The sequence below is a fragment of the Eptesicus fuscus genome, chromosome 5 (genome assembly GCF_027574615.1).
Source record: "Eptesicus fuscus isolate TK198812 chromosome 5, DD_ASM_mEF_20220401, whole genome shotgun sequence".
Lineage (NCBI taxonomy): Eukaryota > Metazoa > Chordata > Mammalia > Chiroptera > Vespertilionidae > Eptesicus > Eptesicus fuscus.
In genome coordinates this window covers 72,159,279-72,185,224 of record NC_072477.1, presented here as the reverse complement: position 1 = coordinate 72,185,224, position 25,946 = coordinate 72,159,279, and the positions used below count along the sequence as shown (strand labels likewise).

The 25,946-nt window shown below is 42.0% G+C and overlaps 1 protein-coding gene across 3 annotated transcripts in view; it reads left to right on the top strand.

Moving 5' to 3' along the window:
• Positions 1–25,946, top strand: part of FMN1 (formin 1) — a 402,801-nt gene that overhangs the window by 354,940 nt on the left and 21,915 nt on the right. For all 3 annotated transcript variants that reach the window (XM_054716379.1, XM_008142957.3, XM_008142958.3), the window contains 2 exons: positions 2,590–2,641; positions 7,457–7,606. In XM_054716379.1, coding sequence (XP_054572354.1) covers positions 2,590–2,641; positions 7,457–7,606 — 202 coding nt within the window. The remainder of the gene's footprint in view (positions 1–2,589; positions 2,642–7,456; positions 7,607–25,946) is intronic.

The following is a 25,946-nucleotide window of genomic DNA, read 5'->3' as shown; positions in this document are numbered from 1 at the left end:
ATCATCCTATATAATAAAAGGCTAATATGCAAATTGACCGAAAGGCAGAATTACCGGTCACTATGATGCGAACTGACCACCAGGGGGCAGACACTCAGTGCAGGAGCTTCCCCCTGGTGGTCAGTGTGCTCCCACAGGGTGAGCACCACTCAGCCAGAAGCCGGGCTCACAGCTGGCGAGCGCAGCTGTGGGAGCAGACCTAAGCCATCAGTCAGACATCCCCCAAAGGCTCCTGGACTGTGAGAGGGCACAGGCCAGGCTGAGGGACACACCCCCTCCCCGAATGCACAAATTTTATGCACCGAGCCTCTAGTGTCAATATAAAAAGAAATTATTTTTGTTAGCTAAAATGTACTGGACTTAGAGAATATAGTATACAACTATATCCTCACAACCTTCTTTAGCCTATGTTAATATTCTAAATATAATGCTTTATGTTTATGAATCCTAGTATATCTCTTTTTAAGCAACTATATTCAACATACACATTTGTTTAAAGAGTAGTTTATGATTTTGAGAGAGAAAGGAAGGGAAAGAGAGAAACATCCATGTGAGAGAGGAACATCCATCAGCTGCCTCCTGCATACCCCCTACTGGGGATTGAGCCCATAACCCGGGCACATGCACTGACCAAGAATCAAACCAGCAACCTCTCGGTGCACAGGATGATGCCCAACCAACTGAGCCACACCAGCCAGGGTCAATATACACATTTTTAAGCTACAATAAGTGATTTAATATGTAGGCACTTTCCATGTTTAAGGCACAACAAAAAACAAGCCAGGTGAAGTTGCTTCTTTCCTGCAGCTTACATGCAGTTGTCGTATAATAAACAAATGAGCAAATGAATAAGTGCATCAGGTAGATAATGGCTATGGGGGAAAAGGAGGTAGGGGAGGGGAGGATGCATGGCAAGGGATGATCTTTTATTGAACGAGGTCAGGGAAGGTGATATTTGAGCTGAAACCTATTGGGGTAAGGGAGCCAGTCATGCAGAGACTGTGGGCAGGGTGTCCCAGGGAGGTGGAAAGGCAAGTGCAAAGATCCTAGTGCATGTGTTCAGTGTGCTCAAGCATCAGCAAGGTGGCCAGCCAGCCTGGAAAGGAATGAGCATGGAAAAGAAGAGGTAATGTCACAGCCCTAGCCGGTTTGGCTCAGTGGATAGAGCATTGGCCTGTGGACCCAAGGGTCCCGGGTTTGATTCCTGTCAAGGGCACATCCCTCGGTTGCAGGCTCCTCCCTGGCCCGGGCCCTCGTCAGGGCACATGCAGGAGGCAACCAATCTTTGTGTTTCTCTCATATTGATGTTCTCTCTGTCTTTCCTTCTCTCTGCCACTATCTCTAAAAAAAATCAATGGAAAAATATCCTCAGGTGAGGATTAAAAAAAAAAAAACTTAAAAAAAAAAGAAATAATGTCACAGAGGAGGAGCCGGGAAGCAGACTTGCAGGGCCTTCTGGGACATTGTGAAGACTTTAAACGGTTATGTCAAGGATGACAGCAAGTTGTTGGAAGATTTTAAGCATGGGAGTAACTTAATAACATTTACATTTTAAAATCAATGGTGAGTCTTAGCTGGGTGACTCAGTTGCTTGGAGCATTGTCCCATACACCAAAAGGTTGCAGTTTTGATGCCCGGTCAGGACACATCCCTAGGTTGTGGGTTCGATCCCCAGTTAGGGCAAATATGGGAGGCAATCGATCAATGTTTCTCTCACACATCGATGTCAGAGCATGGGTTCCTAATCTTTAAATTCAGAATTGTATCTCAGTATCACTGATTTCTTTAGTAATCTTAAGTATTTTTTCAATGCATTTAAAAACATTATTCTGAGAAAGGGAATCATAGGCCTCCCCAGATTGTCAAAGGGGCCTGTGAGTGTAGAGTGTGCAAAGATTCAATTAATTTGTTTGAATCTGAGCAGAACTGCAAATGGTGCTGGGTTTATAATGTTTGGGAGAGAAGGGGAAGTGCCGAGCACAGGCCAAGGCTCACAAAGAGGCCAACCATAGCCAGGTGACCACATGTTCCATCCTGGCCAGGATTGTCCCGATGTATGACTTTGTCCAGGAGCAATTATTACTGTCACCTCCTTTCACTCTCACAGGTGTCCCAGTAAGAACATAAATTAAATGCCCCCCACCCCTTGCTGCTAGCTATAGCTGTTATCAAGAAAGCAATGCTGTCTAGCCAGAATGGCTCAGTTGGTTGAGCATGATGAGTGTTGTCCCTGTCGTATGCACCAAAAGGTTCCCGGTCCTCAGGCCACATACCTGGGCTGGCAACCAATCAGTGTTTCTCTCTCACATCTCTCTCTCTCTCTCTCTCTCTCTCTCTCTCTCTCTCTCTTTCTCTCTCTCTCTTTTCCTCTCTCTAAGCACATCCTCAGTTGAGGATTTTAAGAAAAAGAATGCAGTGGTGATAAATGTAGTGAATTGAGTGCCTTTTCCACTACGTGTGGTAGGAGCTGCCAACCCCTGAATTTGGGCTTATTTCTATAATAAATAGGTATAATCAAAGTTAGAATATTATGCAAAAAATATGATGGAAGAAAATATTGCTTTAATCATAATTATTTCTCTTTCACAGCCAAAAAAGAGCATAAAATGGAAGAAAGTCACTTGGAGAATGCACAGAAAAGGTAAGCAGCTCTAACTTGGCCCCAGCTCTTTCTTTGACTAACCATTTTATTATTATTATTATTAATTATCATTATTAAGTACATTCCACATTGCTGTGCAACCATAAGCACCATGTATATCCTGAAATTTTCATTTTCTTCAAAGGCAACTCTGGACCCATTAAAATCTAACTCCCCCATTTCCTTCCCCCAGCCCTTGGCACCCACCATTCTAATATCTGTCTCTGTGACTTTGACTGCTCTAGTGACCTCATGTAAGTGGACTCGTACAGTACTTCTCCTTTTGTGACTGGCTCGTTTCATTCGCATAATGTCTGACCATTCTTTTGGCCCCATTTGTGAAAACTATGCTTCCACGAACAATAACAGTCTGTGGAGAGCGGGAGTGAAAGCACTGTGACAGGACTTGGGGATTTTCTTCCTCAAGAAGCAAGAGATTTTTTTAAAAAGCAGGAGATCATTCGGAAGTGGAAGTGACTCGCCTGCCTCACGTCATGACGCTATTTCCATCTCTTTGCCTCTCCTCCATCACTCTGCTCCTGAACCACTTCCTGGGAGTCAGGAACAACGTGCTCCTTCTCAGTGTTACAACTAGATTCAACCAGTTATTGCAAACACCTAAGAGACTTACTGTGTCTTTCCTCGGAGCCTAGAGGACATTGTGGGGAGGAGGGAATGACCTCTATATGGAAAACTCCCGCAGAATTGGTCAGAGACCTCAGAGGTCTCCTATTCAAGCTCTCCCCTACTTCTTGCCTCTGGTTTGCTCTTCTCTCTCTCAATGGCCATCAGAGTGGGAGAGGCCAATAATCACCGGCTGTGGCCCCCAGAGGGGCTTTCTTCTTATCAGGTTAGTCAGTGTGGCTGTCTCTCCCTCTTAGAGGAGGAATGGGAATATACTGAGGCATTCTCATATTCAGCACAGAAAACTGAGATAAATTTTACTGGTACAATTCTAAAAGTACTAGAAAATTAAATAAGAGGTAAGAGCAGGAAGAGGCACATACAGAAAAACGGGCTTTACAAATACGTGAGGAGAGGAGTTCACTAAATGCAAATGAACAAACTCTACAAATGAGCCCTTTTCCTCCCGGGGGCTCTGAAAGACTGAACCGTGCCGTCTGTTCTGCTTTGACAAGGCCCACATCCTGCCCTGCTCTCCCCTGTATTCGATAATAAAGTTAAAATGCAGATGAGAGCGAGGTTAAGGCAAACCCTGCATTTTCCTAAGTGCAGACATATTCTTGAATCGTGACTTTATCTTCACATGATCATCTTTGACAATGAAGACAGTCACCTGGCTGTGTGTGTGGATTTCTGTGCCCCTTTATTGGCCTTATCCCTACAGGAAGCTTCCTGTCCTCCGTGGGTCAAAGTACTATGTCTGTGAGACAGAAATAATCAGCATGCATAAAAGAGACCCTCAACTAGGGCACATGAGTATCAGGCCAAACAGAAATTCAGCTTCTGGGGTGCATGTCATTTCTAATACTTCTTCAGGATTCCTGCGTAAGGAACAGGGGGCCCACCTTCGAGGAGCCGAAGCTGCTGCTGTGCATTAGCCATGCTGAGGGGGGCCATAAATTCTGGTTGTCAGCGTTTTCCGTGACTTTGTGGTGAAGGTAGTCTAGCTTTCATGTCATACATGAAATATGTCCGATCCCATCTTTAATGTAGAAACCACAGTTGTTTGGTTACCCTCTTTAAGGAGGTTGGTGGTCAGTGTTGCAATATTCGTGTGAGATTTAGGAAATTCTTATGTTTTATTCTCAAGAGAAACAATTTACTCTGAGGCGAAGGAATATTTGCTTTTCCTAAGCAGTTTCTGAAGGCACGCATGTAAAACAGTAAGTGGATGTGTTCCGCTCTGGCCTCCCAACGCTGCAAAAGGAAAACCGTTCAGTTGGCCCCGGGCTCTTTGATAGAATCACTGTCTGCACTTTAAAAACGTTTAGCTGAATTGTAAAGATACAAATCAGAGGAGGAATGGTAGCAGGGAGAAAAGGAGTCAGGGAAGAGTTTAGAGTGAAGTCAAGAAGTTATGTGAAACATGATCAGAAATCCATCCACTTTTTAAAAATCGAAAGCTAATTTAGAGTCATCTGCTGGCAAATAAACGTTTCAGAAAGCATGATTGCCCCTTTGTCTGTTGGAGAAAATTCTCCTGGCTGCTTAGGCTCGATAATTTTCATGCCCAAATTTCAGAAGGTTTGCAATCATCAGTCTTCTGTGAGTCAAAATTGAATTTGAAAGGAAGAGAGTTTTGTTTGGAAGGACAGTAGCCTAGACTCTTATCAAGTAGCTGTAGGTTCATAGACCAGCTTTCAGCTGTTCCTTGAGCAAAGGAAGAGCACGGGATTCAAACAAGGCGCACCTCGGAGCAGCTGCTCCCCGTCACGGCTGCGGTGCCAAGGCCAGGCCATGCTCTGCGACTCTGTTTACTTTGGTTCTTCTCAAGAGGCTCGCTTGCCTTCTTAGTTCCCAAAGCACATCGCGGGGAAATGCTGAAGTTCTGCCTTTCCTTTATTTTTCGCCCCCTCTGAGGGTGAGTAAGCAGCACCTCACAGCTCCCAGGGGAGAGGGGGAGGTACATGGTTAGCTTCAGTTCAGAGTCGGGGAAAGCGAGGCCTCAGGATGACGGCATGCTTTCCTCAAGCTCTGCGATAGCCCCCAAACAGAGCTGCCATTCTCTGCAACTGCACCAGTGCGTGCACCGCCTTGGTCTTGCCCTCGAGACTCCCAATAAGGCTCGAGGTGTGGGGTGACCCGAGAAGCCCGGACTGGGGCTCTGTGCTCTTCACTGTGTCCTGCTGGGCTGTAGGAAGACCGTTTGTTCCCCTAAAGGCTCACCATGGAAGACTTTCTCCTCTCTATTAATGCACAAAGAAAAATGTTTCTGTATAGAAGGTGAGCATCTTGGAAGAGAAGAAAATAATGATGCGCTTTGCTGGGGGTAACACGCGTTATGGAAGATACAGGGACAACTGTGTCTAAAGTGGAAATGGGGGGAAAACTGTTGTATTTCTTGAATGCCCAGGTCAGCCAGCATGAGCCACAGGGAGGGAGGGAGGAAAAAGCATTTCCCTGAGAATCAGGAGGCCCAAGATTAGCCCAACGCTGCCAATAAAAAGGGACATTCAGTCTTTCCAGGTCTTTGTTTCCTCATCTGTAAAATGAGAACATTGGACAAGTTGACATGTAATTCTCTTCTGATTCAAAAGCCCCAGCACTCCGTAAGAAAACCATGGCCGCTTCCTATAGCTCACAAAACTCTCTACAATGCATTTCCATGCTACATTAATATAATTTTCAGTTTGAATGAAATAGAACTATATGCCATAGAGTGTGCTTTGGTGTTATCAGTATTCTGCTTGCCACAAAATGGGTCCCGCCTGGGTGAAAGTGGACATTGCTACTTCCTTCCATTGCTGGTTTTGCGCCAAAATATGCATGTTTGGTATTATAAGAGAGTCCCTTAAGAAATTACTGCAGTTGTTGCCTTTCTCCACTTATACACTTCCAGTCTTTTAATAACTGGGAGCCAAAATTCCCTGACCAGTAGTTTAATTTGCATTAAAAACAGATTTATTATTTACAGAAGCACAAAGAATTTATGGGACTCAGAGCTGCAGCCCCAGCTTGGATCTCGCCTAATCATAGCCATGGAATCAATTAACAGTTCATCTGTGAACTGTGGTAAAATCTTATGAGATACATATTGGCCAATAACTGAGAACGAGATGAAAGTATGCTCCGTAATAGTAACGGGGCTTCAGGGTTTTACAATCGCCATTGAATAGAGTTCCATTAGGAACTCAGTATTCAGGATGGCCACAAAAAAATGCTGTGTCTGAACAGATGATAGAGCATTGAGTAGTAATAAACCTGGCCAGCCATTCCTGCTTTGATTAGTTTCCAACACCCTAGAAAAGGGAGCCATTTATTTAAGTGTTCTTGCTCATGGCAAATGAGCTTGTGAGGCTTGGGGTGGGTGGGGGTGGCTGGGTAGAAAGATTGAGTGCAGAGCTATAAATTGCTGCAAAGCTAGTGCCTCCAAGAAGGGCTGCTTGGGAGGCCCGGCTAGTCTGGTGTGAGAGTCCATGGGGTAGGTCAGGAGGCTCTTAGTGATATCTGGGAATCTACTTTGCAAAACCTGGACCAGATTGGAGATCATTTATTAAGATCAAAGATGATTTTCCATCCAAACCTTGCTATGCCCTCAACTGTACATATACTTTTGTGCATTTGGTGGTCTGTATTCTTGTATCATATAAAGCTTTAAAAATGTAGCCTTCTTAAAGATCATAGAGGCTCAGTCTCTTATTTTACCCTTGAGAAAATTGAGTCTGATGCTGAGTGATTGGCCCCAGGTTACAACGCCAGAGGGTACCAGAATAGGAGAGAACAGTCTTGATTTTCCATGAAACACTCAACAGGTTAATTATTCCCACTGGGCTCTCTAACTGACCACTGCTTAATGCCACAGAGTCAATATGCCAGCAGTGTTCCCCGTCATCATTAGACTTCAAGTGAAGAGCGGGTACATGACATAGGTTGGAGATGAAGAACCAAACTCAAAAAGTTTTACCTATATACCCCCTGGACTTACACATGCTGGATTTTACATGGATAAGATATGTCTGGGAGTATCCCCAGTCAAATGGAATTTCTTAGAAAATGGATTTGAGCAAATGGGTAATGGAGACAGAGAGTGGAGAAGTGGGAAACCGCCCCCCGTGTTCCCCCACCACCCTAATGGTGTTGACAGTTTCTCACCCTCTCCCTCACTCTGTTTTCCCCTCCTGCCTGTTGCAGTTTTGAAACGACAGTGGGATATTTTGGGATGAAGCCAAAGTCTGGTGAGAAGGAGATCACTCCAAACTACGTGTTTATGGTGTGGTACGAGTTCTGCAGTGACTTCAAGACGATTTGGAAACGGGAGAGTAAAAACATATCTAAAGAAAGGTAAGTTCCGACAGAGTCACAAATACCCCCTCTGGGAGTCCAGCAAACTGCCTTCTCAGACCTAGCACAGCGCGCACATTTCACACGCGTCAGTGTTGTCTTTCAGGCCAAGTGGCCATGAGGAAGGATTATTGCCTCAGGGCTCCTAGGGCAATTCGGGGGAGGCTTGCTGTCCGCACAAGCAGATACCCTCACGTGGTCCGATAAGTTACACTTTCTTAACCCCTTCCAATTACTAGCTAGTAAATGAAAGGGGAGCTGTGCTAATTTGCAACAGATTGCTTCTCTGTGTATTTTCATGTTGGCCCAGGCTAAATGAGGCAGCCTTGCTGTCGCAGACAGTACAGACAAATAAAAGTGAATGCTTTTCCCATTAATATACTGAACTTGCATCAAAGGGAAATCTCTGAGACTCGGGCCACACTTAACACAGTGTTGAAGGCCCGCTCTGGATTTACAGCGCCACTTCTGACTCCCCGTATCCTGCTGGGGACATCAAACTGCCTGCCGCTCAGCCTCATTGCAGCCTCCTGATTTTATTAGTTGGGGGTAGAAGGAAAACCTCGGCTCTGAATGCAGGGAGGTGTGTGTGTGTGTGTGTGTGTGTGTGTGTGTGTGTGTGTGTTCATTCTTAGAAAGAGAGCATTTCTGCTTGATCACTGTTTTGATCAGGTTGCCACTGTTCTACAGAGGGTGTCACAGATTTAAACTTCAAACAGGTCTTGCTACTACCCCTGCAGAACAGATGCATAAGAGTGTCACTCAAAGTAGAGTGGAAGGAGACAAAAAAAAACTTCTACCAATTAAGGGAAATGATTTATTTAATCAAAGCATCTATATCTCACTAAAATTGAGACCTAAAATTCCTAAGTTCAGTACTTTTGTTCTCTACTTTGTAATCAGAGAAAAGGCATATGCATAATATATCTACACACACACAATACACTAATATATTTCACCTTAAAAAAGCTATTTTTAAAAGTGATCAAAAGTTAGAGATTTTTGACCCAGTATTGCTGAGTATCTAAATATTTTCTTCTTTCAAAAGCCTGCTTTCTTTCTAAGGAAGTCAAAGAGCTTTAAAAATGTTTATCAACGTATCTTTCCACCATTGCCTCTTTGGGAACATGGGAATTAACGTTAGTACATCCATTATATGGAGAAGCGGAAGCAGAGAAATAGTTAAGTGACATTTTAAAGAAAAAGATCATTGATAATAACATGAAAAAAAATTCTAAGAACCTTGACACCCACCTCATTTGCTCTTGCCCTGCAGCCGCTTATTTAACCCTTTTAGCTTCCAAGGAATAAATTCTGTTTTGTGAGCTTCATAGGAAAGTGGTAGCGCCAAGCTCCTCTCCCTCCCCACGCCCACACCTGACAGCCAGGAAACCAGCAGTGAGCTCTGAATGTGTGGCCTCACACATGTTGTGCCTCACATGTTGAGCATAGTCCTTACTAAATGTGTCCTTGAGGTTGGAGCCCTAAAATGGCCGAAAAACCAAAAACAACTGAGAGGGTAATTGATTGCTTTTCGTTGTAATAATCTTCAGTCAAAATATGCAAATGTGTTCTAACTTAAGAAGTTTCTTTCCCCTGTCACTGAAGTTAGACCAGATAAATGGTGGGTCTGCAGGGGTGGTGGCTGGCGTCCTTTAAAATGATGTGTCCTCTGACTCCTAGCTGTAGGCATTTGCAGCACCGCTTCCTGGGTGCAGCTGGTGAATTGCCCACTTCACACTCTGTAAACCAACACCTTCCAAGGGTCATGACTTCACAGGCCCCTCTCCAGTTCTTCTCACTGAGCGATTCCAGGGGTCTCTTCATTCCAGCCGCGCTGTGCGAGATGGATCACCGAGGTTTCCAACCTAAACAGCAGCATCTCTGAATGTTAACGAGGCCTCATAAAATATTCTTGGAAGCAGCTTGTTTACAAAAATCTATTTGCTAAGAGATGTTAGCACATTATGTTTATTACTGCTCAGGCATTTAAACAAATTGATTAATATCCCGGATTTTCTTGTGAAGTGACGATTTTTTTATAATTGTCCTCTGTCTGCTAAAGATTTTAGATTTTAAACGGTTGGAATCCCATATTACTCTGGTAAAATAAGTAAATTAACTTGAATTCTATTGTAATTAAAATAAGAAACAATATTACTTTGTTTGATACCTAATTAATGATGTTTGATATTATCATTTTTTATTATTTAATTCCCAGAAATCCAATAAATCCCAACAACACTAAATGTCACGAGGTAACATAACATAGTACAAAGTCATCCTCAGAAGAAAAATTCAAATGAAAACCTGATGGCTTGTATGTATAAGGAAAAAGAAAACTGGTTCGGATCGCATCAGGAGAAATTGCACCCACTTGATTTTTAGATATATTTGAAGCCCAACTAAAACCCCAGATATTGGGGGAAATGAAGGGTCAATAATAGTGTTTTTAAATGGACAGAATCACTTCAAAATGGAATGGAAGTATTGAAACTACCTTGAGCCACTTGAGGTCAATTTCAGGTGGTGGAGATGCTTTACCTCTTGCTCTGCTTAGTATGCTTTCCATGAAAACACATTCATTAGCCTGATGCACAATTGCATTGATGCGGCTCCATGTCAGGGTAACAACTGTCCATTGTGAGACCCAGCACAACCTCTAAACACACAAATGACTATAAAAGTGCCCATTGTTCTTGTGCCTTGTGAGCGATATGGTTTACCTGCAGATTAACTATACCCAGGAAAAGAGCAAGCTACTTTATGATGGTATATTGATGGCATTTAGCTTTCCTTGTCATTTAAGCCAATATTAGGCAACATAGGAAACGTCTGTGTCCAGGCACAAATGCATAATGCACCACCCCTAGATCTTCTTTCTGTCACCCACCCAGTTCTCATGCAGCCCCTAGTCTTGGAACTCATCCTCCAGTGAAATGTACCAGGCCCTTCCCTTACCCCTTATGAGTACAGGCAGCGTGTGCTCAGTGGTGTGAAAAAGACCTTTAGATAGAGAGTTAGAAACCAGCATTCTAACGCCATTATTTTGCTACACAATATTTGGCCAGTCACTTATTATTTCTTGGGGGACCCAACGACATATCACATCTGTAAAGTGGATAGGTTGGGAGGAAGCAGCAACTAAATGTACACCATGATCTCTTCTAGCTTGAAATCTCTCTAAATCTACAAACTACTTTTCTACTATTCCAAAAACTGTGTTTCATTTCGGAATTACTCTTTACCTTTAGTCTTGAGCTCATTAGGGACTCCATTGGAAGATATTTCAAGCCAACGTCTTGCAGTGAGTCGGGGAGGTTTGGGGAGGAAGAATTTTCATTGCCCTCTTGGAATTGGTGAATGTCTACAGCTACCTTGTCTTATGCCCCAGTTCTTCCCCTAAAATACTGATGTTGGCCTTAAAGACCACATTTTTTTATGAAAGTGTACATACAAAAAAAATAATTTCCTCTGCTCATCTGTATCCAACATTGCACTTATGGCTTATTAAAGTTCCTCATGATTTTTATTCTCAGAAACAGCTTTGCCTCAATTGTACCTTCTCATGCACTTTTGTGCCTCTTGATATGCAAACATTCCATGGATATTTGTAATGCACATCTCTTCCACCTATTAAGTCAGCAGATTATTCAAGCACATGCATAATTGGAAGGAACCAACCTAATTTTTGCTGCTATGTTTATTACTATGCTTTACTCATTTTCTACTTTTTCTTTTTTCTGTTTAATTACTCTGGGATATAGGACCCTTCCTTATGAAATGTTCTACTATTTAGGATATCCTAAGACTACTCCCCTCATATGACCACACATGCATACATAGCGGCCACAAACCACTACCACCCACAAAATGAGCTATGAATTTGCCAAAAGGTAAAGAAGTCCCCGAGGAGTCATGACTCCAGGAATAAAGTCTTGGCAAATAATTCACCCCGAGCCAAAGCAAACTTTCAAAGTGCCATTTAAAAAACCCATAATGGGTGAGTAATGAGTGAATAAGGAGCTTGGTGAATTTTATGTGAAATGCAAATAAGAAATTTTATTATACACATAGCTATAATTTACACCATTGTTTTTTTTTTAGTTTAGCTAAATACCAACAGGGTTTTGTTGTAACTATATCATTTGCAGCTATTATGGTTAATTATGTAACTGCCATTCCCTTGACAGCAGATGGTTCAGAGCTGCTGTGGGGTTACCCCAAAAGCTGTTCTCAGAGCTCTCTGTTGCTCAGGTCACTTTAGAAGCAGGAGTTGGGGACTTAGAGAGACCATCACTCAGCCCACAAAGGGGCAATTGATTGCAGTGTAGACGATGTAGGAATTCTTCTCTTCAGATGAGGAAGTTTTCCTGGAAATAATTCCATGAACTAACATTTTTATTTATTGAAATCTGCTTTCCTGCTGACATGCAAACATGATCATTACAGTAACTTCTCACAACTTAACTTTCTCTTCCCTGGCCCTCTCTTATGTGGTTAAATGGTTTGTGTACACTTAACTGCTCAGAAGCTTCATATTTCAAGGGACCCCTTTAATAATACAAATCACCCTCTGGTTGATGGCAAAACTTTGAATTTCCCCAAGTCACATTTGAAGGCAGCTCTGTACAAATCCACAAACAGTAAATGTCCCAAAGAGCTAACTTATAAACAAAATTACCATAATCATGAAAAATAAAACTGCTTATTTCCCAAGCAATAAATTTAAAATTACTTCTGCAAAATTAAAACTATGCTATGAATAAGGAGAGGAGATGGTAGACTTTAAAATGATAAGAATGAAAATCATTGATTTTTAAAAAACTCAAACACCTCTTTGGAGTCCCTTTCCTATGGAAACTATTGTTCTCTCTTGCTCTCCTTTTCCTTTTGGCTTCTTAAAAGAAGAGTTTATGTTAATGTCTTCACTTCTTTTTCCTTAGCATATGCTCATTCTTTCCTGTATCATTAAGGACAAAGCCTCAGTTGCCATAACAAAGACCAAAATAAATGTTGCTTAAATGAGAAAATTTTGCCCTAGCCGGTTTGGCTCAGTGGATAGAGCATCGGCCTGCAGACTGAAGGGTCCCAGGTTCAGTTCTGGCCAAGGGCACATGCCTGGGTTGTGGGCTCAATCCCCAGTAGGGGGTATGCAGGAGGCAGCCGATCAATGATTCTCTCTCATCATTGATGTTTCTATTCCTCTCTCCCTTCCTCTCTGAAATCAATAAAGAAATATATATATTTTTTTAAATGAGAAAATTTTGTTATTGTAAATCCTCACCTGAGGATATTTTTCCATTGATTTTTAGAGAGAGAGAGAGAGAGAGAGAGCGAGAGAGAGCGAAACATCGATGTTAGAGAGTCACATTGATTGGTTGCCTCCCGCACGTGTCCTGACCGTTGGGGATCAAGCCTGCAACCAACGTATGTGGCCTTGACTGGAATGGAACCCGAGACTCTTCAGTCCAACACTCTAACCAGTGAGCCAAATCCAATAGGGCTTAAACAAGAAATATTTAATTTACTTTTGCATAATAATTTGAGTGTAAGTTGCTTGAATGTCAGGGTCTCAGATTCCTTCTGTCCTGTGGCAGCCATCATTAAGATGAGGTCCTTACTGACAAAGTTGAAAATGGCTCACATCCCGTCCACCAGCACCATTAATGCTAAGTTCCTGCCAGTAGGAAGGGGAGGGCACACCCTTTACTTTTAAACATGTGGCTTGGAAGATACACACATTTCATTGGGCAAAACATAGTCTCATGGCCGTACACAAGAAAGACCAGGAAATGTAGGTTTATCTGGGAGCCATGTGCCCAGCTAAAGACTCATGGTTTCTATTACTAGAGGCAGCAGGATAAAAAGGATGTTGAGACCATTAGGAGACTTTGCCACCTTTCTTAATTGTGAAGTCAAATAGCTTTTTCTAACTCCTTACCACTACCAGCTTTTGACTCTGATGATAGTTTCTTCCATCTTGAAATGCCCCATGGCTCTCATAGTATTCTGAGTATGTTTTTGGGAAGGTGGTCACTCTCTTTTATCTCCATTAACTCCTCTTTTCCTTCTATACCTTAAGTAGCCTTCCCCCAGGATTCAGATCTTAGTGTTCCTCTTCTCTGCTGGATACCCTCTCCCCAGCTAGTCCCAATGATTTTCACAGCTCCATCTATCACTTCTTTGCGAAGGCCTCCTGAGTCTTCTTACCCAGAGCCAACCTCTTAGTTCTAATTCTCAGACCCAAGTCTCCTAAATTACACCAGACCTTCCCATAGGATGCCCAACCTTCACCTGCAGTTCAGTACATCCCAGTAAGAATTTATTCTGTCCCCTCAGAGGCCTACTCTTCTTGAGTCCCCTAACTTTCAACTGCACCACTATCTTCCTAGTAGCAAGAGACAGGCTAGAAACCTGAATCATTTTTAATGCTATAAGATTCACTTCCCACCAGTTGCTGATTTTTCAGTTTTGCCTCCTCAGTTGATATTCTGCTTTACCCTGCTTTTACAGTGGCTTTGCCCTAATCCATCTCTCACCTGGATTATTAAAACATCCTCCTACCTGTTCTCTCTGCCTATAGTTTTTCTATTTCCTCTTCAGTATTCTTTTGTATCCAGTTGTCTTTCTACAACCTAAGTTAGATCACATCTATTTCTTCAAACATGTTCTGTTGTTTTCTATTACTAATGAAATAAAGGGAAGAGAATTAGCCATATATGTATAAGGTTGGTACTTATATTCATTAACTTGTTGGGTCCTTGAAAGAACAGCCCTGAAAAGGTGTATTGCACCCTAGCTGGTATGGCTCAGTGGATAGAGCATCAGCCTGCAGACTGAAGGGTCCTGAGTTTTATTCCAGTCAAGGGCACATGCCAGGGGTTGTGAGCTCGATCCCTGGTAGGGGACCTGCAGGAGGCAGCCGATTGATGATTCTCTCTCATCATTGATGTTTCTATCGCTCTCTCCCTCTCTCTTCCTCTCTCTTCCTTTCTGAAATCAATAAAAATATATATTTTTAAAAATTATTTTTAAAAGGGTGTATTGCTATTTCATAGGTAAGCACAGGAGAGAGTAAACGATTTGCCAATGTTACAGTTTTACCAGTGAGCAACAGTATGGGGGAAAGGACTTAGGTCTTATTTGACACTAAAGCCTGAGCTCTTTCAAGTTTTCCACTTTCCCTCCAAAATTAGAGCATGAGCCTCCAAAAAATTTCCCTTAATTCACTTTTCAATCTCATTTTCTATATCCTCAGCCCGCATGTAAAACTCACTGTTTCTCACACCTGCACATTCTCTCCGTGAATTCTCTTTGGATAATTTCTTTACATTGCACTGTCCTGGTTATTTCCTGTTGGTCAAAATATTGTCATCCTTTAAGGACTACCTCCAAAACCAGCTCTTCTAGAAATTTTCTGAGTTGCCTCTAAGTAGAACTACCCTTTCTTCTGGTCTCTGACAACATACTTTTCTTCCATCTTTCATTGCAACTTGTTGGTTGTGGTTTTTTTTTTTTAACAATTGTGTGTATTTTCCCACCTGTTCAATAGAAACCCATTCCTTGTTCTGTCTTCCATGGTGCATTCTTCAGCACAGAGTTTAGTAATTGTTTATTGATGTAGAAAGGACTTCACAGCATAGAACAAAGTGATTTAAAGTGTGCGTGGAAGATCCTCGGCAGTGCAAGAGTTTGAAGGAGGAAGTGACCCCAAAGCAACGTGAAAGCCAGGGAGGGTCTTAGAAAAATGTTTAGTCACACACAGGACCAGCCGAGGCAGAAAATTGTCGGGGGGATTCAGGAGCCACGGGGGGAATGTTGGAGATCAGTGGCTTGCAAATGTGGCATATCTGCCAAATCTCTTGGAGAGCCTTGTGCAAATGTACACAAACTTAATTATAATCCCAGGGTAAGCTTTGTAGGTGGGAGGGAGAAGGATACCTCCCCAGCAGATCTTGCGACATTCTCAGTCAAGTTTAGGAACTGCTGCACTTAGGTGATCTTGAAGGTCTCTTCCCACCCTGATTTACTGTGATTTTAGATAGGAAATGAGCTGGGCATTGACAGAACTGATGAATTCAGCTACTTAGAGAAGAAAGGAGTAAGAACATTCTTCGAGATCACAAGGCAAAGGCCTGGACTTGAGAGGCTCAACACACGTTTTGGTAGAATGACAGAGTGAGATTTGTGGGGCCAGCCTAACTGCTGGGTCTTCTGTTTCCCTCTCTGCGTGCTCAGTCTACATCAGCCTCACCTGCATTTGCATTTTGCATTTCCACAATATAAATTTGCAGCTTAATCAGCTTGATTTAAACAGATTCTTTTAAAAGACCTATTACTAGTATGTTTTAACTGCTGTACAAGCTATGAAACCCTATTCTGGAAGAATTTAATCTAGTGATCACATACTGTCTCCTTCATGAAGTTTTACCCAATCTCTGTGAGCTGACTTTCCTCCAAAATTCTGTCTCTTCAATTTTAGCACCAGTGATTTCTTTTTCATTCTTTTAGTTACAGGCAATTCCTCCCTTAAATAAATCATAAGCCCTAGAAGACCATGGCAAAGTCTTCTACTTCATTTTCTCTGTAGCACCTTTTATGTCCTTACTCATAGTAGGTGCTCAATTAACATTTGTTGAACAAATAAACAATCACTGTGATTTCTTTTGCCATGTTGAAATTGATTACAGAATTTTCTGTCTGCTGCTGATAGATGAGAGATCTTATTTATTTGGATTTTGGTGGTCGAATTCCCCAAATACATCCCATATGGGTTGCTTTTTTCCAAGGATTTAAAATCTTAAGAGCTTTGTTAAAAAGAATAGACATGTTCCGGACAAGAAAGATTAGTCAATGGAGTAAAACAATCACCTTCTCTGTTCTTGACTGTATTACTTTCAATTTGTCTTAAAAAAAGAAAGTGAAGATCCTTGGGGTTCATGGCTGTGCCAAGCCTCAAACCTCTTTGGAGCTCAAATAAGAACCTTAGAGAGCATCTGTCTGCACTCTATTTCCCTAGCTTGGCAGACAGCAGTGGAAACCCAAAGTAAGTCTCCTTCATTCAGCTAGAATATTTCTAAATTGCTTATCTGTGGGCCTCCTGACAGCTCCTGCCTTGGGCATAGACTAGATGGAATAGGGGTCTGCCCGGGAAGTATGATTTAAGGGGCGCCAGAAAGGCTGCCTGCTCCACATAATCTCCCCTGTTCCCTCACCCTTTTGTTTTAGTCACTGCGCAAAGAGCCTCTGATCAGCTCTCGTTGTTTGGTGAGACTTGGTAGGTGGTGCAGATTTCAAAATCAAAGAGGGGGGAGTTGGCGTCTACGAGCACATGCATGTCTTCATTATCAGGATTGGAAAGGCCCTCCAAAGACTAACCGTGCATTGCAATTAAATGTGCAGATTTATGACACAGGGCCGCCTTCGGTTTCCAATCTGTCTCCCAGACACCTACCTCTCCCTGAACAAGGAAATGCAATGCTGTTACCTTTCACTCCGCACCTAAATCGCCGGGCGGCTCAGGGTGTTTCGTCTACCAAGTGCAGAGTGATTGGCTTTAACTGATCATGCATTCCAGGGCAAGTCCAGGGACCCCCCACCTCCCCACTTCCACTCCCCTGTGGCCTGGGGGAGAGGCTCTGCAAACGGAAGCGGCTTTTGTTCTGCCATTAATCATTTGCAGTCAAAATGTGTTTGGGTGCTACGAGTGATAGCCCGCTAAAACCATGAAGTGGCTGATTGTGTAGCTGGTGAAATTTGGTCTGTAAGAAGACTTTTTTTCCTTGTAAATAGAAAAGTCTCTTAAGAATGAGGTAGGGAAATGGTCAAATTTAGGAAGTAGAAGTGGTGGGCTGATTTATGATGGACTAACTTTTAGAGACTAGATTCTGATGTGTAAGGAACTAAGTCTTTTCATCTACCGTAAGACCTGCTGGTGAGGCCAACCTGGGGAGAAACACGGGGGTAGTGGGGTAGTCGGGGTCAGGGGTCAGACTCTGAAGAGAGAATGAGCATAGGAGAGTGTGTGTCCGTTCAAGTCTGTGGTCCTGTTGGTGTGTCTGAGATACATGATTATGGGTTTACTCATTATTTCATATTGTTATGGCTCTTTTTTCCATTTTATTTTAAACATGATTATGGGTTTACTCATTATTTCATATTGTTATGGCTCTTTTTTCCATTTTATTTTCTTACCCTTTGGAAACATAAACTAGTCAATAATGTTTTCATCAGCTGCTGTAATGAGAAAGAAATTACTCTTTACATTGAGGAATTAAGGAGTTTGGCCCTCGTGTTGTTTGTGTTTTACTGACAGTCAAGACTGACTGATTTCATTCTCTTTCATAACTATTATCCATGTGTAATAGTCATATCAAAAATTCAGCAATAGCCCTAGCCGGTTTGGCTTAGTGGATAGAGCATCAGCCTTTGGACTGAAGGGTCCTGGGTTGGATTCTGGTCAGGGGCACATACCCAGGTTGCAGGATCAATCCCCAGTAGGGGGCATGCAAGAGGCAGTAAATCAATGATTCTCTCTCATCATTGATCTTTCTTTCTCTCTCTCTCTCTCTCTCTCTCTCTCTCTCTCTCTCTCTCTCTCTCCCTTTCTCTCCCTTCCTTTCTGAAATCAATAAAAAATATATTTTTTTAAAAAGAATTCAGCAATACCTAGTGAAGGAGTTTTTGTCCAGGAGGATAGAAATCAGGGAGGTTCCACAGCCCCTGGCAGGTGTCCATGATTGCACTTAGTAATTTAGAACTAAAGCTGGGCAGGAGCCCCTTTTCCCCTGGCTATGGAGAAACAAGCTGACTCAGTGAACTGAGGATAGTTCCTAGTGGAGAGTTGAGGATTATCAAAAGGCCCCAAACAAACCCCAGAGAGCACACACAGCCTTATTTCTGATGTTCAGGTTACCAGGCAGTGGCTGGAGCATGGCCTAAGTCCTTCTAAAAGCACAACATTCAAAACCACTCTATAATGTTAATGCCTCATGTAAACCTCATGAGGAAAAGACCAAGATGTGACCCTCCTTTTTGGCTCTCTTGGCAGTACCCTGGCTGTCAGCAAGAACAGGCATCTTACGAAAGGCGGCCGAAGGGCAGCCAAGAAGAAAGTGGTTGATCCATTTTCTAAGAAAGATTGGTGTGATGTGAAAGCACCAGCTCTATTCTATACAAAAGATAGAAAAACACTAGTCACGAGAACTCAAGGAACCAAAATCGCATCTAATGGTCTCAAGGGTTGTGTTTTTGGAGTGAGCCTCGCTGATCTGCAGAATGATGAAGTTGCATTTAGAACATTCAGACTAATTACTGAGGATGTTCAGGGCAAAAACTACCTAATTTCCATGGCAAGGATCTTACCCATGACAAAAGGTGCTCCATGGTCAAAACATGGCAGCGCATGATTGAAGCTCATGTTGATGTCAAGACAACCGATGTCAAGACAACCAGTTATTTGCTTTATCTATTTTCCCGGTTATTTGCTTTATCTATTTTATCTATCTATCTAAAAAACTGCAACCATCAGATCCGGAAGTCCTCTTGTGCTCAGCATCAGCAGGTCCGCCAAGTCCTGAACAAGATGATGGAAATCATGACCCGAGAGGTGCAGGCAAATGACTTGAAAGAAGTGGTCAATAAACTGATTCCAGAGAGCGCTGGGAGAGACATAGAAAAACCCTACCATTCTATTTCTCTGCTCCATGATGTCTTGTTAGAAAAGTCAAAATGCTGGAGAAGCCCAAGTTTGACTTGGAAAACTCATGGAGCTTCCTGGTGAAGGCAGCAGTTCGGGAAAAGCTACTGAGGATGGATGAGACAGGTGCTAAAGTTGAATGAGCTGATGGATATGAGGCCCTAGTCCAATAGTCTGTTTAAAATTCAGATATTTAATGGAGACAAATAAAAAATACTATTTGTAGGGGAGGAGGAAGATATTAACCTCAAACTTTGCCATCTAAAGTGGCATAAATCATATGTATTGAACTTTTTTAATTAAGTAAGGCACTTCCACACCTTTCCAAAGTCTCTTTGTATGGTATTCTTTGTTCCTCAGCCTGACGCTACTTACTTCAAGGCTGCAAGGAGATCATGGCAAAGAGTAAATAGCCAGTTGGTATTTCATCTTTGCAGCTTCTTATACCTCTTCTGGGACTATTTTTCCTAAAGGGAGACCATAAAGATGTCATCATTTGCTGTTAGAAGAAGCTCTTTCATCATGATTGGTAAAGCCAACCCACATTGGGTAGTCAGACTGGCAAGTTATTTTACAAGTGCAATCTGCAGTAGGTACCAATGCCTTTTCCATCCCACCAAAACCTTATCCACCATTCAAAGGGTCCAAGGCCAGAATTTACTGGGCCAGCAACAGAGGCATGTTTTTCTCATGTTTCCTTGATGATCATGCTTCTCCATGTATTTTAAAATAGTCACCAGAATGAAGAGTTTTTGTCCTTGTTAGAGAGATTCAGATGAACATGTCTGAATTTTAGGATTAGTCTAGTGGTATAGTGGTCGGGACCTTCACTTTTATGATCCTGCTTTTTAGAAAACTTTTTAGGCATTCTCTGTGGCATGCTGGCTTGGAGGCCCACTACTACAAATGCTGGTGCACAGAGCCTGCCTTTCCCGCTTCTAGACTATTTTAATCTCCTCTCTTCAGTGATGAGGGATATTAAGTCTTCTCTAAAGAGATTCACATTATGGCTGGTCCAATTTCATGTTTTTACCACCATGCATTTCATGAACTGTATTCCCTGCAATGCCTTTATCCACCAATGTGACTTTCGGTGTCGGGTCATGCAGTGATTCATGTTTTTAGATCACACAGTACCTGATGTCTGATAGTTTCCTCTTTGAGGCTGGTAGCACTATAGGCAAAAACTTCTGTACTTGGTCCTGTTGTCTGCATTACAAAAGTGAATGATGTATTAACAGGTATGCCTTGGCAATATTACCAGATTGTATATTTCTCTACTTGCTAAAATGAATTAATTATCCATTATCATTTAAGAGAATTTCTAATAAATATCACCAACAGCGGTTTAGAATAGTATTTTTTTCATTTTTTAAAAAATTATCACCTGAGGATATGTTTTTATTGATTTTAGAGAGAGAGGAGGGGGGGAGAGAGAGGAAGAGAGAGAGAAATACGGATCAGTTGCTTCCCGTACACACCTTGACTGGGGATTGAACCCACACCTTTTTATTTTTGGTGTATGGGATGACGCTCCAACCAATTGAGCCACCTGGTGAGGTGCTTTTTTTTTTCCACTTTTAAAAGACTTAATTTTTTTTAGAGAAGTTTTAGGTTTATAACCAAATTGAGAATGAAGTACAAAGATTTTCCATGTATGCCCTGTCCCCACATATGAATAACCTTCCCCATTATCAACATTACTCATCAGAATGGTACCTTTAAAAAAATAAAAACAAAGATGAACCCAGTGTCCATAGTTTATCTTATGGTTCATTCTTGGTGTTTGGACAAATGTATGATGACTCTTATCTACCATTATTATATCATACTGAGTATTTTCTCTGCCCTAAAGATCCTCTGTGCTCTGCCTAGTCATGTCTCCCTGGTGCTCCACAACCACTGATCTTATTATTGTCTTCATCATTTTGCCTTTTCCATAACATTGATTCATTTTTAAACACTAAAATTAACTCCACTGTTTAGAGTATATGCCCCCACCCTGAGCCATGATTTGAGATAGATAAGTTATGTCCAGATACCAACTAGTTGCCTATGTGATATTTTCATTAAAAATATGACATGGCCTCATACTTAAGAGTTATTCAGAAGTTAATAGGCTAACAGTTTTGTTACAATTCAGAAAGCTATTCAGAATGGGAACAAAAGGAAAAGGAAAAGAGGAGATGACCCCTCCACCTGCCCGGCGCCCCCCCCCCCCCCGCCCCACCCCCCCCCACCACACACACACAAAAAAAAAAGAAAAGAGAGAGAGAGAGAATTGTAGTCACAGAATTAAATTTGGAGGAAACTTGGGCAGGATGCAATCAGATGGATCCATTTCATTTTTATTCCAGGGTTATTATAAAAAAGAAGCAAATAGAAATTGAAAAGTACATTAAGATCACAATCAGGAAGATCATGCAAAATTCCAAGCAAAACCATAAAGAAAATGAACCATAATGAAATGTGAGGTCATTCCTGTCTTTATAAATGGGAAGTAAGAGGATGTCCCTATGGGCACTTACTTTTCCCCACATTTCAGCTTATATGAATCCATCCCCAGAGGGCCTGTCTGTAAGTATTTGCCAAAGACTTTTGATCTCTCAGCATTAGAACATATCTGGAAAGTAAGGAGCAGGGAAGAGTGGTAGAACTGGCCATGTTTCTGATTTTTAAACATGTGATATTTTACTAGAGCCCAAAATCTCAAATCTAGTGGTTCTGGCTGTCAGAAGAATCATCCTTTCAAAACACATTGTCTTCTATATATATCTATAATAATAAAAGCGTAATGTGCTAATTAGACTGGACAGCCAAATGACCTTCCAGATGTCATTCCAGATGAAGCCGCAGTGGCAGGGGCCAAGGCAGAGGCAGTTAGGGGTAATCAGGCAGGCAGGCAAGCAGTTAGGTACAATCAGGCAGGCAGGCAAGTGGTTAGGGGCGATCAGGCAGGTAGGCAGAGGGGTTAGGGGCGATCAGGCAGTCAGGCAGGTGAACAGTTAGGAGCCAGTGGTCCGGGATTGCGAGAGGGATGTCCAACTGCCGGTTTAGGCCGAATTGGGCCTAAACCAGCAGTCGGACATCTCCTGAGGGGTCCCGGATTGTGAGAAAATGCAGGCACGGCTGAGGGACCCCCCTTACCCCCATGCAAGAATTTTGTGCACCGGGCCTCTAGTATATATATTTTTTATTTATTTCAGAGAGGAAGGGAAAGGGAGAGGGAGAGGGAGAGAGAGAGAGAAACATCAATGATGAGAGCGAATCATTGATCGGCTGCCTCCTGCATGCCCCCTCCTGGGGATCAAGCCCACAACCTGGGCATGTGACCTTGATTGGAATCAACCCAGGACCCTTCAATCCACAGGCCCATGCTCTATCCACTAAGCCAAACCAGCTAGGGCAAAACACATTGTCTTCTTAAATTGGTTGTCCACCTCCACGATATCTCTGAATAGTTCTTTAGGAAAAGGACTTCTATTGGCTATCATTCTCCTAAAGACAAAGCTGTTTATTTTTTTTCTTCCCCCTGAGGGGTTTCTATGGGTTCTATTGAATTCCATGCACAAGGGTTTTCCAACTTTTTATTTTAAAAAAACACACAAACAAAAACCAGCAGAGCTCTTTTTGTCCAAATGAAAACATGCAAGAAGCCCCAATATATAAAACAGATAAAATAAAGCTTTTCTGGTGAAGCAGGGCTTGCAGATGTTAGGGGTCTAGAAGGTCCCCTAACTCTTCCTCCTCTCCCTGAAACATCTTTGTTGAACGTTAAGGCTCTTTCGAAGACAGTTTGAAAACATTGCTCTAAAATGTTGGTTTTTCCAATAGTGACAAGGAGTATAAAAGAGTCTAAACACTCTATCTACCTCACCTTCTCAATAATTTCATGTATCTCTTGATTGGTTGGTGTGGTTCATTCCTATGGTGAAAAATTACAGCACTTCTCTTATATAAACTTCATGCTGATTTCAGTATATTCTGCCTTGTGCACCATGAATCAATGAAACACTGAATGTCAAAAGAACAAAGACATTGTACTTCTTCAGTCTTACATGGCTGCATTCTGAATTGGTTTGATTTAGCTGTGGGCATATAAATCTGGCCTGTAGAAAGCCCACAATATGCCCAGTGTTACGACCTCTCAGATGAAGTTGTAGTCCTGGGGTGCCTAGCCTCTAAGTGGAAAGGCCTGCTACTCTTCAGGATGCAGTTCACTTAGGTGCCACATGATCCCAGCTATTTGATAAAGAAAAAGTATGACTTTTTGCCCTTGGCTAGTGTGGCTTGGTTAGTTGAGTGTTGTCCCATGCCCTGAGAGGTCCCGGTTCAATTCCCCATCCGGGCACATGCCTGAGATCCCAGTAGGGGGCCTTCAAGAGGCAGCTGATTGATGTTTCTCTTTCTCATTGATGTTTCTCTCTCTCTGCCCCTCTTCCTTCATCTCTCTGAAATCAATTTAAAAATATATTAGAAAAGAAAAAGTATGATTTTATACATTTTCTAGCTATTTTCATCATTAGGATGGGACTAGTGTCTCTTGTAGCTTTCTACTTTCTAATTGGGAACAAAATTCCCTCTCCAGGTACTTTTCCTATGAAACCAAGGCTACAAATCACTGCCACAGAGTGAGGGTTAAGTGGGAACATCAGAAAGCATGCATCACTGTCTCATCTCACTCCGTGTCTTTCCTCAGTAGACTTTGGCAACAAATGAAATTTACTGAAGCCCTCAATAACTCTGTAGGGATCATATGCAGTATAAAAAAAAAAGAAAAGAAGAAAGATGGGGTTTTCAGAATTCTGTTTTACTGAGGCATTTATGAATTAAGAATAGTAATTTTCTTTCTAACTTATTTTCTTTATGTATCTATTTTTCGAAGGGGGATGCCATATAAGGTTTGAAACCAAAATTAGAATTTGCCTATAACCTATCTGAGCCTTAGTGTCTTTGTGGGCAAAGTAATGTGGCGACTTTTAGACATTCTGGAATATAAGTTGACATGTATAAACAGCACATTTGGGTGGCCTCGAGCACCCTTTCTGTTTCCTTATTAGGACTCAATCAGCTAATCAGTAACTGGAACTAGACCTTTATTTTATTTTATTTTTTAGTAGAGGAAGACCAAACTTTATTGAAACTGCTTGCTTACAAAATATGTTGCACTATACCCAAATATGTCAACATAAATATCCAATCTGTTTTTTTATTATTTTTTAATAAATCTTTATTGTTCAGATTATTACAATTGTTCCTCTTTTTTCCCCCCATAGCTCCCCTCCACCCAGTTCCCACCCCACCCTCTGCCCTTACCCCCAACCCCCACTGTCCTCATCCATAGGTGTACGATTTTTGTCCAGTCTCTTCCCGCACCCCCTACACCCCTTTCCCCCCGAGAATTGTCAGTCCACTCCCTTTCTATGCCCCTGATTCTATTATATTCACCAGTTTATTCTGTTCATTAGATTTTTTATTCACTTGATTTTTAGATTCACTTGTTGATAGATATGTATTTGTTGTTCATAATTTTTATCTTTACCTTTTTCTTCTTCTTTCTCTTCTTAAAGCATACCTTTCAGCATTTCATATAATACTGGTTTGGCGGTGATGAACTCCTTTAGCTTTTTCTTATCTGTGAAGCTCTTTATCTGATCTTCAATTCTGAATGATAGCTTTGCTGGGTAGAGTAATCTTGGTTATAGGTTCTTGCTATTCATCACTTTGAATATTTCTTGCCACTCCCGTCTGGCCTGCATAGTTTCTGTTGAGAAATCAGCTGACAATTTTATGGGTGCTCCCTTGTAGATAACTGTTTTTCTCTTGCTGCTTTTAATATTCTCTCTTTGTCTTTTGCTCTTTTCACCAGGTGGGGGAAGTTTTCTGTCATTATTTCTTCAAATAGGTTTTCAGTATCTTGTTCTCTCTCTTCTTCTGGCACCCCCATAATTCAGATGTTGGTATGCTTGAAGTTGTCCCAGAGGCTCCTTACACTATCTTCATATTTTTGAATTCTTTTTTCTTTTTGCTTTTCCTGTTGGGTGTTTTTTGCTTCTTTGTATTTCAAATCTTTGACTTGATTCTTGCGATCCTCTAGTCTGCTGTTGGATCTCTGTATATTATTTTTTATTTCAGTCAGTGTATGCTTAATTTCTAGTTGCTCCTTTTTCATATCCTCAACGGTCTCGCTAAATTTATCGGCCTTTCCTAGAAAATTCTTGAAAAACCTTATAACCGTGGTTTTAAACTCTATATCCAGTCATTTGCTTTCCTTCATTTCTGTCATTTGTGACCTGTTTCTTTGTCTCCTCATTTTGGCTGCTTCCCTGAGTTGATAGAGTGGCTTTGTGTGCTAGGTGTCCTATAGGGCCCAGTGGCTCAGCCTCCCCAGTTACCTGAGGTGGACACTCTTGGTGCACCCCTTTGTGGGCTGTGTGCACAGTCTTGTTGTAGTTAAGCCTAGATTGTTATTGGTATCACTGGGAGGAATTGACCTACAGGCCAATTGGCTGTGAGGATCAGCTGTGTCTATGATGGGAGAAGTGTGCTGGAGACACCCTTATGAGGCAAGACTTGCTTCAGTGGGGCTTTGGTGCTCACTGAGTCTGCCCCCTGAGTGTCTCCCTTATGGATCTGAGG